Here is a 19031-nt window from a genome sequence, read left to right as displayed (position 1 = left end):
TAATTGTTGTATTATTTTGTTGTAGTACATTGCTCCTGACTATCTACCAGCTGCCTACGAGGGTCTGTCTGCATCACCATCCCACAGGGAGGCTGTGACCAATGCATTTGTCCATGTCCACCAGTCATTGCACCAGGCCAACGCTCGCGTAGCTAAGCGAGGGGGGCGTTGTATGGCCATCACACCTAGGCACTACTTGGACTTCATCAACCACTTTGTATGTACTTTACTATCTTAAACGATTGTATGGTTCATAATTCTTTTATAATGTATGTCTGTAAAGGGGATCAGAGGCATTCTTTTCCTTATTGGTGAAAATGTTATCATTACATTACTATTACATTATGATTTTAATTCTGAAGAGGTTTTGGTTTCATTTAAATTCTTGGATGTGTATTTTACCTGTCTTTCTCACAGGCTAAATTGTACAATGAGAAGCGATCTGACTTGGAAGAGCAGCAGCTTCACCTGAACATAGGTCTACAGAAGATCCGAGAGACAGTAGATCAGGTGGAGGAACTGCAGAAGTCTCTCTCTGTCAAACGCATCGAGCTGGAGGAGAAAAACGCTGCTGCTAATGCCAAACTCAAGCAAATGGTAAATTTAACTTCACTATGAGTTAGAGAATCATTGATAGGCTTCATGTATATTTGCTTACAGAGTATACACAATAAACCATGATGCCTTTTCTGCAAATTTTTATTTGAATTTTACTCTTTTTATGCATTACAAGGAATATTGCTTTCATGTAACATGTTTGAAACTACTAGAATGCATGATTTATTTATCAAAAAGGTCAAAGATCAACAGGAAGCTGAGAGGAAGAAAATGACATCACAAGAAATTCAGGTGGCACTTATTGAGCAAACCAAGATAATCGCAGAGAAGTCGGCTAGTGTGAAAGCTGACTTAGCTGGGGTAGAGCCAGCTGTCATAGAGGCACAGCAAGGTAGGCAACAGGGTCTTACTTTTCTCTACACATCATACTGCTGACAGAGTCAAAGTTCAAAGTGTTATTGCTCCTATCTATCAATCATGTACAGGCATAATGTGAAGGGCTAAAATGGTATAAAAATGAAATGTTTACCTTTGCTTTCTTCACCTGTCCATAGCTAAATTATGATTCCTGTGTTACAGTCTTTCATATCTAGGGTTTGAAAGTATAGATTTGGATAGACGTTATAAGTTTAACATTCATCATTTCTTATGACTGAATCATGCTGAATTTATTTTACAGAAGCTTGTGCTTATTATGTCAAGTTTGTCACATTTATTGCTGAATTTTGCATCTATTTCTGTTAATGATGAATTTGTTTTCTGACCTTCAAAAGTCTTGGGTAGTCCAATTACTAAAACTGGTTATGCTCAATGCTTTTGATAACAATAACATGCATTACCAGAAAAGGAGCCATTATGAAGGAAGGGCTTTATGTGATTTTGCTAACACTTTTACTAGGGTTGACCTTCAATTTATCTGGTCATTGATAGATGAACTGACCAAGCCGAGGTGTGACCTTGCCCTGCTCTCTGATAGATGGACAGCTGGGGATGTAGGAGATAGATGTAGTCCCGTGTACTAGTGTTGTGTAATCTGCTTATCTTCAGTTTTATTACCGTTTTAGTTCCGTCATTTCTGGTGTTCCTTTAGTATTAATAAACACTTGATATTGTGCCACTTTATGTAGCAATTATCATCAAAAATAATTTTCTGCATAAAATCTATGCTGAAGATTGATTTGATTTGGACAACAGATAGTATCCACCATATTACCACATGCACAATATCACATCACTTGGGTGAAAGGTCACCACACTTCAGTAAAACCAATGGCAACAAACGCCATTGAGGTATAAATGTTTAAAATGTTTCGAGAAAAGAAGGGAATCCTTGATTTATCAATTTTATTAGGAACGTAGGTATATTTACATTTGCTTCATATTACTGGCTTTATTGCTTTGCGTGGTTTTGTGATTGATGGATAGTGAACATCTGAATGTATATTTAGGACGTCATATTTGTATGTCATAGCAATATTTACTGGTATCATTTTTTATCAAGGAAACCTAGATACAAATTGCATGATGTGTGAAGTTGTATATAATCATATTAAAGTGAGAGTAGAAGTGCATGAAATCAAGATTGTTTATCAGAGAAATCATTCAGATTTGGATATCTCCCTTTAATAATCGGTCTGAAAATTTGGAAGAGAAAATGTTTTATCAAGATTGTGAAGGTTTTACAAGAATAATATGAAAACAAATTTTTAAAAACAAATTTTGACCAAAAAAAAGTTATATGTATGATTTTTTCCCCATTTCATCATTGCAGAGTGCTATTAAGGTTTGTTTCCAAGATTGTATTTCAGCTTTATTAAGGCTTACATCAATGTTTTGTACAAAGACATCAGAGTCCAGCTTTGTATTGAAAATTTTTATCAACACTAGTGGATTAATAGATACAAAGCTCTCTTATGTATACAGGACATGTTGGTTTACCCACACAAGTAGACACAAAGCTCTCTTGTGTATACAGGACATGTCTGTTTACCCACACTAGTAGATTTATAGACACAAAACTCTCTTATGTATACAGGACATGTCTGTTTACCTACACTTGTAGGTTAATAGACCCAAAGTTCTTGTGTATACAGGACATGTCTGTTTACCCACACTAGTAGATTTATAGACACAAAACTCTCTTGTGTATACAGGACATGTCTGTTTACCTACACTTGTAGGTTAATAGACCCAAAGTTCTTGTGTATACAGGACATGTCTGTTTACCCACACTAGTAGACACAAAGTTGTCTTGTGTATACAGGACATGTCTGTTTACCCACACTAGTAGACACAAAGTTGTCTTGTGTATACAGGACATGTCTGTTTACCTACACTTGTAGGTTAATAGACCCAAAGTTCTTGTATGTATACAGGACATGTCTGTTTACCCACACTAGTAGACACAAAGCTGTCTTGTGCTTACAGGACATGTCTGTTTACCTACACTTGTAGGTTAATAGACACAAAGTTCTTGTGTATACAGGACATGTCTGTTTACCTACACTTGTAGGTTAATAGACACAAAGTTCTTGTGTATACAGGACATGTCTGTTTACCTACACTTGTAGGTTAATAGACACAAAGTTCTTGTGTATACAGGACATGTCTGTTTACCCACACTAGTAGACACAAAGCTCTCTTGTGTATACAGGACATGTCTGTTTACCCACACTAGTAGACACAAAGTTGTCTTGTGCTTACAGGACATGTCTGTTTGCCCACACTTGTAGATTTATAGACACAAAGCTCTCTTGTGTATACAGGACATGTCTGTTTATGCACACAAATAGACGCAAGCTATATCTTGTGTGAACACTGTATACATTCTTGATACTCCAAGGGTCACAATCACTTTTACACTCCCTACAATCCCTGGAACAGATCAAGGCAAAATTGAAGGTGTAAGCAAAGTAATTTGATTGATGTAGAGCAGGTTTTAGGATGAAAACTGACCAATCACAGACTGATACTCAGGAGTGACAATCAACTTCAAAGCCAAAACAACACACAGTTACGCAATCTTGAGATTCAGTTGATGTACATCAAGCTTGTCTTCTCATCTTATCCACAAAGAGTTGGAACCATCCATTTTGTCGTGAAATGTTCTAGGGGTCCAGAGAGCGATATTGAGCGTAACCTATAGAGTATGAAGGATTCACTGTGTAGGATATTGTGTGTACAGAACATGTGTGTTTTCCCACCTTAGCAGAAACACACTCTTTTCTCTATGTAAAGGGCATTTTCTGTTGTTTATAGCACTCTCACGTGTGTACAGGATATTTGCTGTTGTATAAAATACTATTGTATGAGGCACTGTCATATGTGTAAAAGACATCGTCGTACATCTAAGGCAGTCTCTTGTGTGTACAGGACATTGGCTGTTGTGTAAGGCGGTCCTCCATGTGTACAGGATATTATAAGCTGTTGTATAAGGCAGTCTCCTGTATGTATAGGACATTGGCTGTTGTATAAGGTTTACTGTAAACAAATTTTCTTGCACTGGTGCTAGCTTTCAGAATTTCAGCAATACAGCAAGTCAACTTGTCAAACAAACCAGTCTTATTTATGTCCAAATAAGTTAGGTGTTTCACCTCTGTGCTTTTGTTTCAAGAGAAATGTGAAAGTCAATCAAAAAGCTTGTATGGCTGTGTTCAAAGACACTAACAAGAGATTTTTGAAAATCGTTATTGCTGTATGAAATGAGCACACAGAGTCAGGAAAAAGTCCTTTTTGTAAAGTAAATAGTCAGATGGTTTTAATTATAGAAGTTTAAGTATGGAATTTTTTCCTTATTATCATAATTTTAATTCATAGCAATGCATTTTTTCAATTTTTTTCTACGATGAAATTCTTGAAAACATACCGCACACGAAAGAAAGCTTGTTTACAGTATATGTTATCAGGTTGTGTTTCTTTGTCATACTACCAAGTGTAGCTGTATTTAGTTTCCTTAAGCATGCTCAATATATTTTGTTCATTTTGTTATGTTTTTGTATTGTGTTTTGCTTTCTTCAGCTGTCAAATCTATCAAGAAACAGCATCTTGTGGAGGTAAAGTCCCTCCCTAATCCTCCTAATGCTGTCAAAATGGCCATCGAGTCCATCTGTACCCTGCTCGGAGAACAGGATCTTGACTGGAAGTCGCTGAGAGGCATCATTATGAGAGAAAATTTCATTTCTACTATTGTGAACTTCAACACACTAATTATTCCGTGAGTTTATAGAAAATACAGCTGGCGGTACTAGGTGTAGTCAGATGTGTATGGGTTGGTAGATTTTCTTGTGTGTGTAGAAATGGCCCACCATACCTAATCAACTTGTTTTACAATGTTAAAACAGCCTTTTGGTCCTCATTGATATTTGGTCAGGAAAAGTTGTGTAAAGCAGTTGATGTCGAGGTGTAGTGGGCTTTTCTATATACCTGGATTCTTTGGGTATAATGGTGTGTGACCTGTATATTTCTCTCTCCTTGCCTTCCCACCTAAGCTGTGAAAGGAATAAAAAAGAAGGACCTTGTGGAGATCAGGACCATGTCCAACCCCCCACCCCCTGTCAAGCTAGCCCTTGAGGCCATCTGTCTCCTCATAGGGGAGAGTGCCTCTGACTGGCGAACCATCCGAACTGCAATTGTCAAGGACAACTTCATTTCCAACATTGTCAAAATGCACATTGAGGATATTAAGTAAGTATGTCAGGTTTTTCTAAGGGACAGGTAAGTCAAGCAACTCCCCTGTCATCGGGAATGTCTGATGAAAGGTTTTGTTCAGGGGCTGTTATTAAATAGGACTTTGTCATCATGTTTTACTGAACAATGGACAGCAGGTAGGTCAGAATGGTTTCTATACACAGGACAGAAAGTAGGTTTGAATGGTGTTTGGACACTGGACAACAGGTAGGTACGAAAGGTGACTAGTCACTGGACAACAGGTAGGTCAGAACGGTTTCTATACACAGGACAGCAAGTAGGTTTGAATGGTGTCGGGACACTGGACAACAGGTAGGTACGAAAGGTGACTAGTCACTGGACAACAGGTAGGTCAGAATGGTTTCTGTACGCAGAACAGCAAGTAGGTTTGAATGGTGTCGGGACACTGGACAACAGGTAGGTTTGAAAGGTGACTAGTTACTGGACAACAGGTCTGTCTGAAAGGTGACCTTAACTGATAAAACAAATCTGATGCCTCTTTACTAAAGAGGACTGTCCCTGATGTTATGTATATGTGTGTTCAATTTGTTTGATTGTTTAGAAGAAACAGGATCAGGAGATTGAAATAGCAAGAGATGTTCCTCTAGTTTCTTGTAAATATTACTCATACATATTACAAAGAATATACTTGATGTACCAATTTGAGTTGAAGATACAAAACATTTCGTTTTACCAGGTGCTGAATGTCACCATCTTTAGTTTGTAACATATTGGTAGATACATTGTCAGGTGATTTCATGCACAGGATTAAAGTCATCTGAAGTCTTTTACGATATGGGTAACAATGTAAAAATGTAATTTAAGAATTTATCATACACCTCAATCTCATCATCATACAGAAAAGGATATTAGCTATTGTTTGTAGAAGAAGTTGAAAACAATGTAAAATAATTGCATATAGAATATTTGATAATGATTTTTACAGAGATGACATCCGTCACAAGATGAAGACCAAGTATATGGCTAATCCAGAATACAATTATGAGAAAGTGAACCGTGCTAGCTTGGCCTGTGGTCCTATGGTGAAGTGGGCAATTGCACAGGTTAATTACATTTTTTTAAGCTTGTCACATTGAATTTTTTTACTGTAAATTAATTAACCTATTTTATGTTAACCAGTAGTATGAGTTTACCATTGCAGGTGGAAAATTATAAGCTTACCGTGTTTAATAGTAAGATGTTTATCTGAACGTGGCATATTTTTTCCAACCTTCACCGGCGCCTGATGTACAACTCTGTAATTCTGCCTCGTTGTGTGATGTTACAGCTGAACTATGCAGATATCCTAAAGAAGGTGGAACCTCTGAGAAATGAGTTAAAGGGACTGGAGAATCAGGCGGAGGAGAATCGTCTGAAGGGCGACGAGGTCAACAAACTGATCAGTGAGCTGGAACGTAGCATTGCCAAGTACAAGGAAGAATATGCTGTTCTCATCTCTCAGGCCCAGGCCATCAAGTCTTCCCTCTCTTCTGTGCAGGCCAAGGTCAGTAGGTCAATGTCCTTTGTCCAAAATCCATAAAACAAGGTCACTAGTTCATGACCTATATAGAGGGAGAGTCAGTAGGTCAAAATGTTTCCTCCATATTTGTGACATCAGAAAGTCTTTACTCTGATTCACTTTGCTTGTAATAAATAACTTTATATCAAATGAAACAGATTTGTGTTATACTGTTGTAGGTGGAAAGGAGTGTGGCCTTACTCAACAGTCTTGGGAATGAGAAACACCGCTGGGAGGCAGGAAGTGAGACCTTTAAGAGTCAGATGGCTACCATCATTGGTGATGTCCTCCTGTCATCTGCCTTTATGGCCTATGCAGGTAAGTGGTTGTCAGCAGATCATTTTGACAGTGCTATATTTGTGTGGATAACACCAGAGAGTTGCCAAACTCAGACCCCATTTATAAGTGTCTGTTAGAATCAAACACTCTAGGGAGTAAGTCATCTATAATACTAAATTACCAACAGATGTATGTATGAACCTTTCCATAGCAGTATGAATTAGACATGTAGATTTAGAATAAATTGCATGTAAGATGAATAGTCATGTTATATAAGTTAACAAAGTTTAACTTACAATATAGGTTTGGATCGTGAAATTTGCTAAAAAGAAAACCACAAACTTTTTTTTAAGAGTACATTAGGCAGCTTATAGAACTGATGGGGTTAAGTTACAAATATCACTTGGAAATATTTTTTAAATTCATTTAGTACAGTTTGTCCAAATACATCTTGCTTGTTGTTTAGGTTATTTTGACCAGCAGATGAGGAGGAATCTGTTCACCAGCTGGTCATCCCATCTCCAACAGGCACACATACAATTCAGATCAGACCTAGCCAGAGTCGAGGTAAGTCTGCTAAAATTTTTGGCTTTCAAACTAGAATAATTGTGACATCATGGAGTGCACTGAATAGCATTGGATTATATAAGTGTCATTGAACTTTTGAGTAACAAGCTATGGTACTATATCAACATGTTAGATAAAGGTCACTGTGGTGTGTGTTTGTGTGTATAACTTTACATAGACCACATACTGTGTAACACTGAGTCCTTGTTAACATTGCAGTACTTGTGTAGTGTTGAATATGAGGTTTTGTTTACATTGCAGTACCTGTGTAATGCTGATGAGAGACTGAGATGGCAGGCCAATACTTTGCCAGCTGATGACCTATGTGCTGAAAATGCCATCATGCTTAAACGCTTCAATCGTTACCCACTCATCATTGACCCATCTGGTCAAGCAACAGAGTTTATCATGAATGAGTACAAGGACAAGAAGGTGACCAAGACCAGGTAGGCATTTAGTGTTTATAATTTTTTATACCTGGTAGGATGACATGACCTTGATCACCAATGTCAAGGTCAGGTAGTGTTTGCTTATGAAGTAAGTGTTACAAGGAATCTGACATAGACAATTTACTGTAATAAGGCATACCAGTATATTAGCCGCGGAACAGATTTTTATGGATTTTTTTTTATTTGATCTACATGTAAACTGCACTGGAATATAAGCCACATCCTTTCTTACAATATGGTGACCACTTTTTTATGGTTGATATACCAGTAACAGATAATGGTAGGCAGATCTTGCAAAGCAGTAACCGTTGACCAAAGTTCATTGATATAACAGACTTCAGTGGGCAAATTAATAGTTTGCAAATGAATTATATACACAGATAATCCTTTATTTTATTGATGTAGTTCAAAAGGCGTGAAATAGCAAATATTGAACTTGTTTGGTTTGGGTACCTTCACATTCCTCTATGCACAGATAAAGGCCCTGACGTTATGTATGGTTTACTAAACAATCTATTCATCGATGAAATGATGTCATTTGTTTTGGTTATTTCAGTTTCCTGGATGATGCCTTCAGGAAGAATCTAGAGAGTGCACTTAGGTTTGGAAATCCATTGCTTGTCCAGGTAAGTGTCTTTGTGCAAAATTTTCTTTCTTACCTGTAAAAGAATAGATTGTCAGTCATGTTTTGAATAACAATTTAAGGCTTTTATATAAGGTAAAATTTTTGAAATACCTGATTTTTATTCTTAAATCTGCATGTATAAATAAATCATCAGTTTTTATTGGTTGTGTCCCATTTTACATTGGCTGTTACCTATTAACAGGATGTGGAAAGTTATGACCCTATCCTGAATCCTGTACTTAACCGTGAGCTGCGAAGGACAGGTGGACGTGTCCTCATCACTCTCGGAGACCAGGATATTGACTTGTCACCATCCTTCACCATCTTCTTGTCAACCCGGGATCCTAATGTAAGCTGTAGTATCTATTCTCAACGTCCAACCAGTGGAACTAATTTATAAAATTATTTTAACTAATTGTTTATTTATATTAAGGTTCCAACTTGACCTATAGATTATGACGATATATCATGATTGGTCGTTATATGGATTAATAATTACAGATTTTTTTTTTTACTTTGTAAATGATGATATATGTTATTAATGCTGGTTTATACCACAGGTGGATTTCTCTCCGGACCTCTGTTCCCGTGTAACCTTTGTAAACTTCACAGTGACCAGGAGCAGTCTGCAAGACCAGTGTCTGAACCAAGTGTTGAAAGCAGAGAGACCTGATGTGGATGCCAAGAGGTCTGACTTACTCAAGTTGCAAGGTCAGTATTGCTACACTATTATAAGGAATAGATCATAACAGATAGATTAGATATAATGAGATGTATTATGGCCAGAAAGGATGTTGATGTTGTGAGGATAATTAACAGACCCTGTTTTTATAATTTCAGCAATGACAAAGCATGCCTTATTTATCTATGTGATCAGTTATGTGATTTGAGTGATAATTTACTCTAAACAGGTGAATTCCAACTGCGACTCCGTCAATTGGAGAAATCTCTTTTGGGAGCTTTAAATGAATCTAAAGGGCGTATCCTTGACAACGACAGCATTATCACCCACTTAGAGACTCTGAAGAATGAGGCAGCAGAGGTGGCTAAGAAAGTGGAGGAGACGGACATTGTTATGGCAGAGGTCGAGACTGTGTCACAGCAGTATGTGCCTCTAGCTCAGTCCTGCAGTAGTATTTACTTTGCTCTGGAGGGTCTACAACAGGTGAATAGGCTACTATAGAACTAGCCATTGAGTTAGAAAACAATTATAGAAATTGGTTATATGGATATAAGAATAGATTGAAACTACACATAGATGTAAGCATTCGCACTTTCACGTTCCTAGGTATTCTATGACTCATAAGACTTCCATTCGTTTATCAGTATAGTTTCAAAATATCCTTTTTGGGATGTCCTGGCAGTGTAATGGTTAGGCAGTGGATTTGGAGTTTGAGGCCTGGACACATGAGCCAAGGATTGTCTTCTTTCATCAGTTGTGTCTCAATCTCCAAATATCTATATAATATATGTAGTGACTATAGGATTCAAAATTATGTAAGAGAACATTTCTAAAGTAAAATGTTTTTCTTGAGTTAATTTTGTGTGACTTTTACCCACGTTGTTTGTAGGTCCATTTCCTGTACCAGTATTCACTACAGTTTTTCCTGGAGATCTTCCACTCTGTCTTGAGCAATGACAATCTGAAAAGCATGAAGGAATACTCTGCACGTCTCTCATCCATCACCAACAACATCTTTACGGTCAGTACTTAGCTATAATATCCATAAAACCCAATTTTATTGATAAAGTATTAATGTGGTCAGTCTCCAGTCAGCTCATGCCCCAATATTTTCATCAGACTGTGTTATAAATGACAATCAGTTTTCATTCCGGCACTAATGTCACTTTACACATCTATGTTCTTGCAATACATTAAGATGCAACATATTGCAGCCCATAAATGGAGATTCTTATTGATCTGGTTCAGAAAACTCTAAATAAGATGTCATTTTGCAGTAAATTTTTAATGTCTATTTAACAGGAGACGTTTGGGAGAGTGGGACGTGGTATGCTCTACCAAGACAGGATTACATTTGCCATACAGATGTGTAGGATCTTCCTCAAGGGACAGAAAGGGTAAGATATTTTGTCATCTTGTCTTTCATTATAGTTAGATCCTGCTATTTCATAGGGGTGGGGGTATATGTACCCATGTCAGTTCTGTAAGGGATTTAGATCAAACTTGATACAAAGGACAATTATGACAGTATCTAGCATGAATTTGTGTTTCAAGGTTCAGATCACAATTATTACTATTTACAGAAAGTCATCAATCTAATCTGTTAATCAGTGTGGAGACTTCACTTCCGAAGGGATTTTCATCAAATTCCATGCACAAGCTTTGAATGTTGTTTAAGGGTTAAAGGTCAAGTTCACCTTTCGCTTTTCTTCAACGTCATCAACTTTGATATTAGACTTACATCTTCAGGAATTTTGCTGACATCTGACAAAGATCATGTATCCATGTATCAGGGATTCCAGGTCAACTGTGCTGTAACTATTCATAGATAATTATCAACCAGTTTGGGGACATCTTGTTAACGTCTGTATTCCTAATTGAATTTTGGTCAATCATTGTTATGAGAACATATGAGTTATTGGTACTACTAGTAACAATGATATTGTTAATTTTCTGAGGATATTTGGTGAATCAACATGATGAGAAAACATCATTGTTGCTATTTACCACAATGCTACTGATAAGTATAAGAGTGGTTCAGTCTTGCATACAATTACTCTTTGAATTATTGATAATGAATTATAAATATTCTTATTATAAGTAATGATAAATTTTTATCAATATTTCTTGAAAGTTAGTTTTATTGGTGAATGGCATGTCTGTTTCTTGACAATAACTCGGATTAGACATTGACCACATATGTAAAGTGTAGCATTTCAAGCGTGAACAGGTTTCTTGAGACTTTTCTTACTTTGGATGAGTATATTTATAAGATAGCAAATAAAGTTGAGTATACTTGATATCTTAATTTTTCTGTTGTAGTGAAAACACCTACGAAGATGAGTTCAACTATTTCCTGAGAAATCAGGAAGCAGTTTTAACTGAAAAACCAATGTCAACCATTCAAGGCCTCTCAGCACAACAGGTAAGTGTAGGCATTATCATCAAGGGCCCGTCATTCATGCCTTAAACAGGAAAGTGTAGCTACAATGTTCAATGCACCTTTTCATATTTTAAACACTAAAGAACATATGGATACAGATTTACAGTGGGTAAGGTTTGACAGTGTTTATCAATAAGATTGATGATATATGTTGATATATTGGAGCAATACAAATGTTAAAAATGGAATGTTTTTGTGTTATTAGCAAGCCTCAATGTTGAGACTGTCAAAGCTGAAGGCCTTTAAGTCACTGGAGCAGGAGATCAGAGGAAATGGTGTAAGTTACCAACTTTTTAATCCTTTTTTCTTAATAAATTAGTATGTTTTTTAAAAGATTTCACCAGACAGGTGTTGCCTAACTGCATAAAATCTTAATTGCCTTGACCTGAATAAGTAAAACAACATTACCAATGGGCTACTAATATCCCACCACTATATTCTCACCAGTTTCTCACCACAACCTTGTATAAAGTCAATGAGATTACAATGAAAGTATTTGTAAACTTCAGCAGTTCTAAACTCACTGTCTACTGTTTTATTATTTAGTAAGATATGGCTATTAAGGTTCCTAAAGTTTTGACTCCTTTATAATGATATCATGAAAATGTTCCTGTAATATTTCATGACTTAAGTGTTTGTTGTACTGTTGGTCTGTTACAGGAATTCCAAGCTTGGCTAGAGAGTTCCACTCCAGAAGAGGACATTCCGATACTATGGGATGAAAGCAAACCATTCAGTGAGTTGTTCTTGTTTGTATAGCCCATTGTTGACTTTGTTTATGGATAAAATGTGCAGAAAATAATTTGTTGTCAATGTATTATCTGAAAACTATTGTTTGGGATACATTGTTTAGGTCCTATTGGGAAAGCTGTACATGGACTTCTGTCAATCCAAGCGTTCCGACCAGACAGACTTATTGCTATGTCTCGTGTGTTTGTTGAGAAAGTACTTACCGCCAACTTCATGCACTGTGCCGAGAAGGAACTCAATCTGGCTGAGATTGTTGAACAGCAGGTAAGATGTTACTGACAATTAATGTCAGAATGGAGATGGAATTAACACTGATTATTCTTGTATACCATGTCACTATCCCCTAATGCCCTATTTCTTTAATGGAATTAACACTGATTATTCTTGTATACCATGTCATTATCCCCTAATGCCCTATTTCCTTAATGGAATTAACACTGATTATTCTTGTAAACCATGTCACTATCCCCTAATGCCCTATTTCTTTACTGTAATTCTAGTGATGGATTGTCAAATTATCTTTTCCGATGTTAAGTAATTTATATCTACCTCTGAAATGTTTTGGTATGTGTCCCTGGTATTGCTTTACAATGATATAACCCTGACTTTTGTCCTGTTCAATGCTATCTGCTCCTTTTTTTTGTATTTATTCATCAGTAATAATTTATCAGTTCAATACCCTCCTTTAAACTATCTTTGCCTCTTATGCTCCAGGACCGAAGTATTCTGCCTCTTCTGTTTTATGTACTGTTACCTATATATCTGTTCCTTAAGTGATTTACCCTTAATATTGTAGATAAAAGCCAGTACACCTGTCCTTATGTGTTCTGTTCCGGGATATGATGCCAGTGGCCGTGTTGATGACCTTGCTACAGAGCTCAGCAAGCAGATCACCTCTATTGCCATGGGTAGGTTTATGATTCTTGTCTCTGACAGGGATATTTTGATCAATGAATGTATGAAGTATTACTGCATTATTAAACCATACTCTGCATATTACGGATTAGAATTAATGGAGACAATTTTCTTTTTCTGTAATTCTTGAATAATTTCCAAAATTTAAAATTTAAAATTCAAGCTACTAATTAGGCTGTTCATGACACTGAATATCATAACTAATAATTTTGTATTTTGATTAACAGGGTCAGCAGAGGGCTTTACACTGGCAGAGAAAGTCATCAATTCATCCAGTAAGTCTGGCCGCTGGGTGATGCTGAAGAATGTGCACTTGGCTCCTTCATGGCTTGTACAACTGGAGAAAAAGCTGCACAACCTGACTCCACACCCAAGCTTCAGACTTTTCCTTACAATGGAAATTAATCCCAAGGTACCATGTGGTCTTTTAGGATTGCATTTCTTGTTAGGGTGCATATCCCCAAATTTATTTACTACAGTTGTGCAAAAAAAAGGTGTTATTGAAATTATCTATATAAAGAGACATTCATTGTCTATAAACTCTTGCTTATGAATTTGTAAAAACAAAGGTGTTTGTCTTTTTCCAGCTGCCAACCAACTTACTGCGTGCTGGTCGTGTGTTTGTATTTGAGCCACCCCCAGGTGTCTCTGCTAACCTGTTGCGAACCTTCAGTACTGTGCCAGCCTCACGAATGTGTAAGGTGAGTAATCTATGTAAGCAGTGAGCTTTCTGTTCCCCATTTTTGTGTGTCAACTTACTTACATTATATGTACACTATAATCCACTATATATATACACAGTATGCTGTCTTGCCTCTGTAAGTGACCAATGAACAATTTAGAACTTTACAGTGGTACTGCCAGTTAAGGTCTTAATAAGATTGATATCTCTCCTTCATTGATTAAGTAGAAATGTTGACTGCTTCTGTGTTCAGTATACAGATTAAATGATGTAAACTTAGTACACTAGTTTTAATGATATCCATTACTTTCCACAGACTCCTAACGAGCGTTCACGCCTGTACTTCCTTCTTGCCTGGCTTCATGCTATTGTCCAGGAGAGGATGAGATACACACCTCTTGGCTGGGCCAAGAAATACGAGTTTACAGAGTCGGACCTCAGGGTCGCTTGTGACATGCTGGATACTTGGATTGACTCGGTTGCTATGGTAAGTTCAACAATAAATGTTGTTTTCAGTTAATATGCTGTTGTACTTTGATTGTAAATATTGTTATAATTTGCTACAGTAAGTTGGCTGTAAAATATTGTTATTGGTAACAAACTTTTGGCTCTTTATTTTACATCGGTTTAGATCTGAGATTAGGTCTATGTAACCAGACATCAGTCTAAAAATGATATAAATTTTTTAATGGAGGATATTTGTGATATAAGTGATTTAATAACCAGGTATTTGCAATATTAGAGGGTGTTTGAAGAGAATTATTGAAAAACTTCTGTCAAGTGTTCATGTTTACTTAACAAGTTTCAGTTGGTAATATCACATTTTATATGAAATCCATCAGGCTATACATTAAATGGTTCTCTGTTTGATTCTGTGGAATGTTTGTAATTTGAGTGTCCTTTGTTTACAGGGACGTACCAATTTGCCTCCTAATAAGGTGCCATGGGATGCAATTAAGACCCTTCTATCACAGTGTATCTATGGAGGCAAGATTGACAATGAATTTGACCAGGTAAATATTGTCCCTATCATACAGCGTTTCACTAAACATAGAAAAAATGTCAAAATGTCACAGCCAGGTTAACTGTGAAGATTCCTTCAGTTTCATCTGGGTAGGTTTTGCTTTATAATAAAGAAGTATATTTTGTGTCTGTGGACTTAACTGACCTCTAATTTTGTAGCGCCTGTTGACCACTTTCATCAACAAGTTGTTCTCGCCCAAGAGTTTTGAAGCAGAGTTCAATTTGGTCAGTAACATAGACGGCCATGGCAAGAAAATCAGCATGCCAGACGGTGTTCAGTAAGTGTCCACAGATAATTGTAACATTACGGAATGTAAGAGAGTAACTGTCCATACTAATTCTTATTTTTGCTGAATGGATGTCAGTGTATGTAGATACTTTGAACTTTGCTGAATTTCGACAGACTTTGTGGGAAAACCTTAGTGTTCACTGCAATACAATGTCCAGTATTAAAGCAGTGTTAATTGTTCTGATGGTCTATTACTAGTGTGATAATTTCATCTTAGGTTAGAAATACTGACTTTGAGAGAAAGAGATCATTCTAACAAACTTAATACTTTATCAGTATCACAGTTAACTTTCTTTTTTTAAACAGGCGTGAACAGTTTGTTCAGTTTGCGGAGTTGTTGGAGGGAGGAAGACAAACTCCATCCTGGCTTGGTCTGCCCAATAATGCAGAGAAAGTCCTTCTTACTAACCGTGGTAAGTGATATAGTATGACCACATCACTGAGTGGTAAAGTATACCTCTAGTAATGTATGTTTAAGTCCAGTGGAAGCAAGGTATGACTCATTTACTGGTGTATCAGGGATGCCTTTTCAATCTTTTTTTTTTGTAAGGCTGACAAGATCCATCTCAGCTTATCAATGATTCTGGAGAATTCAATGTTTGTCAATGACTGATCTTATTTGGACAGCCCCTCTTAAACTATTTTTGATTTGGGAGAGGGTTGGGGACTATTTTTGATTGGGGAGAGGGTTGGGGACTATTTTTGATTGGGGAGAGGGTTGGGGACTATTTTTGATTGGGGAGAGGGTTGGGGACTATTTTTGATTGGGTAGAGGGTTGGGGACTATTTTTTATTGGGGAGAGGGTTGGGGACTATTTTTGATTGGGGAGAGGGTTGGGGACTATTTTTTATTGGGGAGAGGGTTGGGACTATTTTTGATTGGGGAGAGGGTTGGGGACTATTTTTGATTGGGGAGAGGGTTGGGGACTATTTTTGATTGGGGAGAGGGTTGGGGACTATCTTTTATTGGGGAGAGGGTTGGGGACTATTTTTGATTGGGGAGAGGGTTGGGGACTATTTTTGATTGGGAGAGGGAGACTATTTTTTATTGGGGAGAGGGTTGGGGACTATTTTTGATTGGGGAGAGGGTTGGGGACTATTTTTGATTGGGGAGAGGGTTGGGGACTATTTTTGATTGGGGAGAGGGTTGGGGACTATTTTTGATTGGGGAGAGGGTTGGGGACTATTTTTGATTGGGGAGAGGGTTGGGGGTTTTGAAGCAGTGGAAAGGTTATTATTCACCTGACAACAGTTCTAGTTTTAACAGTTGTGAGAAATATTGATTCATGGAACGATTTTTATCTTAATGAGAACAATAACAGCATAGATGATATAGTTAATACCACTATTATTGATGATTGTCTGATTTATCAGATTTTATCAGTAGAATCAGACTATTTCAGTTGGACTTTGAAATGCTTGTATGTCCTGTATCAGGCTCTGCAATGATTGCCAAGCTCCTCAAGATGGAAGTTTTGGAGGTTGATGATGATGAGTTAGCATATGGAGGAACCCCAGAGGATGAACAGAAACGACTGGCTGATGGCCGCCCAGCCTGGATGAGGACACTCTACTCCTCTGTGTCTACTTGGCTTAACCTTATACCCAAGGTCAGTACAGTATAGGAGAGGAATGGATTGGGATATCCAACACTTCTGGCTAAGATAATAGGCTAGTTAGAGTATTGCCTGTGTAAGTAAGTCTAATGAATGTCTGGTGATTCAGTAAGTTGGTATGTATTTCAAAATTGTTGAGAAATAAATAGTTTACAGTTATCTGCTACATTGGAAAGAAGTTAGGAATTGTAAGAGAAGAACAGGTGAGGGACTGTAAGGCTGAAGACTTGGGTTTGGGGACTTGTAAGACTGGATGGAGTTAGTACTAGTTAGGATTAGGGTTGTGGAAGATGAAGACAGAAGTTTTGGGAACCTTTAAGACTAGACTTTGTTCAGAAGGCTGGGATAAGGAGGATGAGGACTGGAGTTTAGAGACCTGCAAGTCTCGGTTGAGTTAAATCTACACATAGGCTGGGGGTAGAAGGGACGAGAACTGGGTTTCGGGTACCTGTAAGATTTGGACAAGTTAGGACTGGTAAAGCTTAGGGTTGGGAGGATGAGGACTGGGGTATTTTGGGATCGCTAAGACTAGGGCAGTTGAGGACTATTAAGGTAGGTCATTGTGCAAATGAGTAATGGGATTTGGATACCAGTAGGAGTGGGACATGTTCGGGTCTTTACAACAGTAGGTGATGGCAACAGAAAATTTGTGTAGTGGGTCACTATTTAAGGCTGTAAAGATGCATTAACATCAAGGGAAAAACTCCCTATTCCTACATAGATTTATGTTCGGTAGGTGGGGTAGCTATAGTTACATTGTTGAATAAATAAAATCATTTTTTATACAGGAGCAAGATGAGGCATTGCAACAATATTTCTCCCTTTTGCAAACTTCATATTAACCCTAATTAATAACAATAACAGAATTTCCTCTGACAGAAGTGCAACGAGAGGTGTGCATGGTTCACTGTGTATATCATACCTTATTAACACCACTGTATATATATATATATATATATATAGCATGCTGATTTGGTGTTCTCTGTGTAATTTTGTTTATAATCAAATACTTGAGTGTTTAACACAGTGCTCGTTATATAATCCTGTACTTTGTGTGTGACTCCAGTGTATTCTGCATGTATATATATCATGTACTGAGTGTTGACTAATATTAACCTAGGACCCAGAAGGCCTGTTGGTAAGTCATCATTTTCACCTTCTAACACATTATTTCTCACCATCTCTCCACATCAACCTTCCCTTTCCGACAACTCAATCTGATCATTTCACACCACTGAACCTCTAGACTCCCTGGACCCAAACTACTGGTTCATCATGTTTAATATTGTAGACAATAAATGATGATATAATCAACATTAATTTTGTACCTGTATTACAAGTTCATCAATAAGAGGGCAATGGGGAACCTGTTATTTCCTATCATTTAGTAGATTTATGGTGGGGTTTTTTTTCTTGTACAGGGGAATTTCATTGGTATTTCTTGTATCATTACAAAATGAGCTCTTCCAGGGTAATCATTGGTTGCTATTTCCAAATTTCCTAACCTCCTAACTTCCTTGCTTACAATTCATCCAGTGTTTCATCAGATGTGTGAAAAAAGTAATAAAAGCTTTTTAACACAGGAAAAGTTTGTATTTCAGTGGTGATAATACTGAATATAGACATGTTAACAGCTAGTATGCATGCTACCTGGATCAAACTTACTAAAACATTCATAAATGCTGATACTAATACACAGATGTAAGTAGGTGGAGGTGGTGGCTTTGTTACGACTTATACTGATTCTTTTCTCTCTTCATTGTGAAATAGATTAATCCATTCAGCATTTGGTATCTAACAAATTATCTTCTGAAATGTTTGGTTTGAATACATGTATATATGATATTCTGAATTAATTTGTTATGATAGTATTTTTCATGACTTTTTACTTGTTTTTTGATACATAAGTGAACATGTCAGAATGTTGAACAATTCTCTTGCTGTTTAT

General features: G+C 37.1%; 1 protein-coding gene across 1 annotated transcript in view; it reads left to right on the top strand.

Annotated features, from left to right (window-relative positions):
• Window positions 1-19031, top strand: part of LOC132543351 (cytoplasmic dynein 1 heavy chain 1-like) — a 53831-nt gene that overhangs the window by 30328 nt on the left and 4472 nt on the right. Inside the window, exons 57-84 of the mRNA XM_060206843.1 lie at window positions 26-217; window positions 418-597; window positions 796-949; window positions 4576-4771; window positions 6191-6308; window positions 6533-6748; window positions 6943-7081; window positions 7509-7609; window positions 7871-8055; window positions 8615-8684; window positions 8886-9032; window positions 9244-9394; window positions 9595-9848; window positions 10255-10386; window positions 10668-10762; window positions 11688-11790; window positions 12014-12085; window positions 12469-12544; window positions 12662-12822; window positions 13355-13466; window positions 13701-13885; window positions 14061-14174; window positions 14472-14642; window positions 15067-15168; window positions 15338-15456; window positions 15774-15880; window positions 16905-17077; window positions 18204-18221. Coding sequence (XP_060062826.1) covers window positions 26-217; window positions 418-597; window positions 796-949; window positions 4576-4771; window positions 6191-6308; window positions 6533-6748; window positions 6943-7081; window positions 7509-7609; window positions 7871-8055; window positions 8615-8684; window positions 8886-9032; window positions 9244-9394; window positions 9595-9848; window positions 10255-10386; window positions 10668-10762; window positions 11688-11790; window positions 12014-12085; window positions 12469-12544; window positions 12662-12822; window positions 13355-13466; window positions 13701-13885; window positions 14061-14174; window positions 14472-14642; window positions 15067-15168; window positions 15338-15456; window positions 15774-15880; window positions 16905-17077; window positions 18204-18221 — 3843 coding nt within the window. The remainder of the gene's footprint in view (window positions 1-25; window positions 218-417; window positions 598-795; window positions 950-4575; window positions 4772-6190; window positions 6309-6532; window positions 6749-6942; window positions 7082-7508; window positions 7610-7870; window positions 8056-8614; window positions 8685-8885; window positions 9033-9243; window positions 9395-9594; window positions 9849-10254; window positions 10387-10667; window positions 10763-11687; window positions 11791-12013; window positions 12086-12468; window positions 12545-12661; window positions 12823-13354; window positions 13467-13700; window positions 13886-14060; window positions 14175-14471; window positions 14643-15066; window positions 15169-15337; window positions 15457-15773; window positions 15881-16904; window positions 17078-18203; window positions 18222-19031) is intronic.

Source organism: Ylistrum balloti, unplaced genomic scaffold (assembly GCF_031769215.1).
Source record: "Ylistrum balloti isolate Yb309-2 unplaced genomic scaffold, AGI_CSIRO_Ybal_v1 Utg369754, whole genome shotgun sequence".
Classification (NCBI taxonomy): domain Eukaryota; kingdom Metazoa; phylum Mollusca; class Bivalvia; order Pectinida; family Pectinidae; genus Ylistrum; species Ylistrum balloti.
Note: the sequence above shows the minus strand (reverse complement) of the source record. Positions and strands in the feature narration are given on the sequence as shown.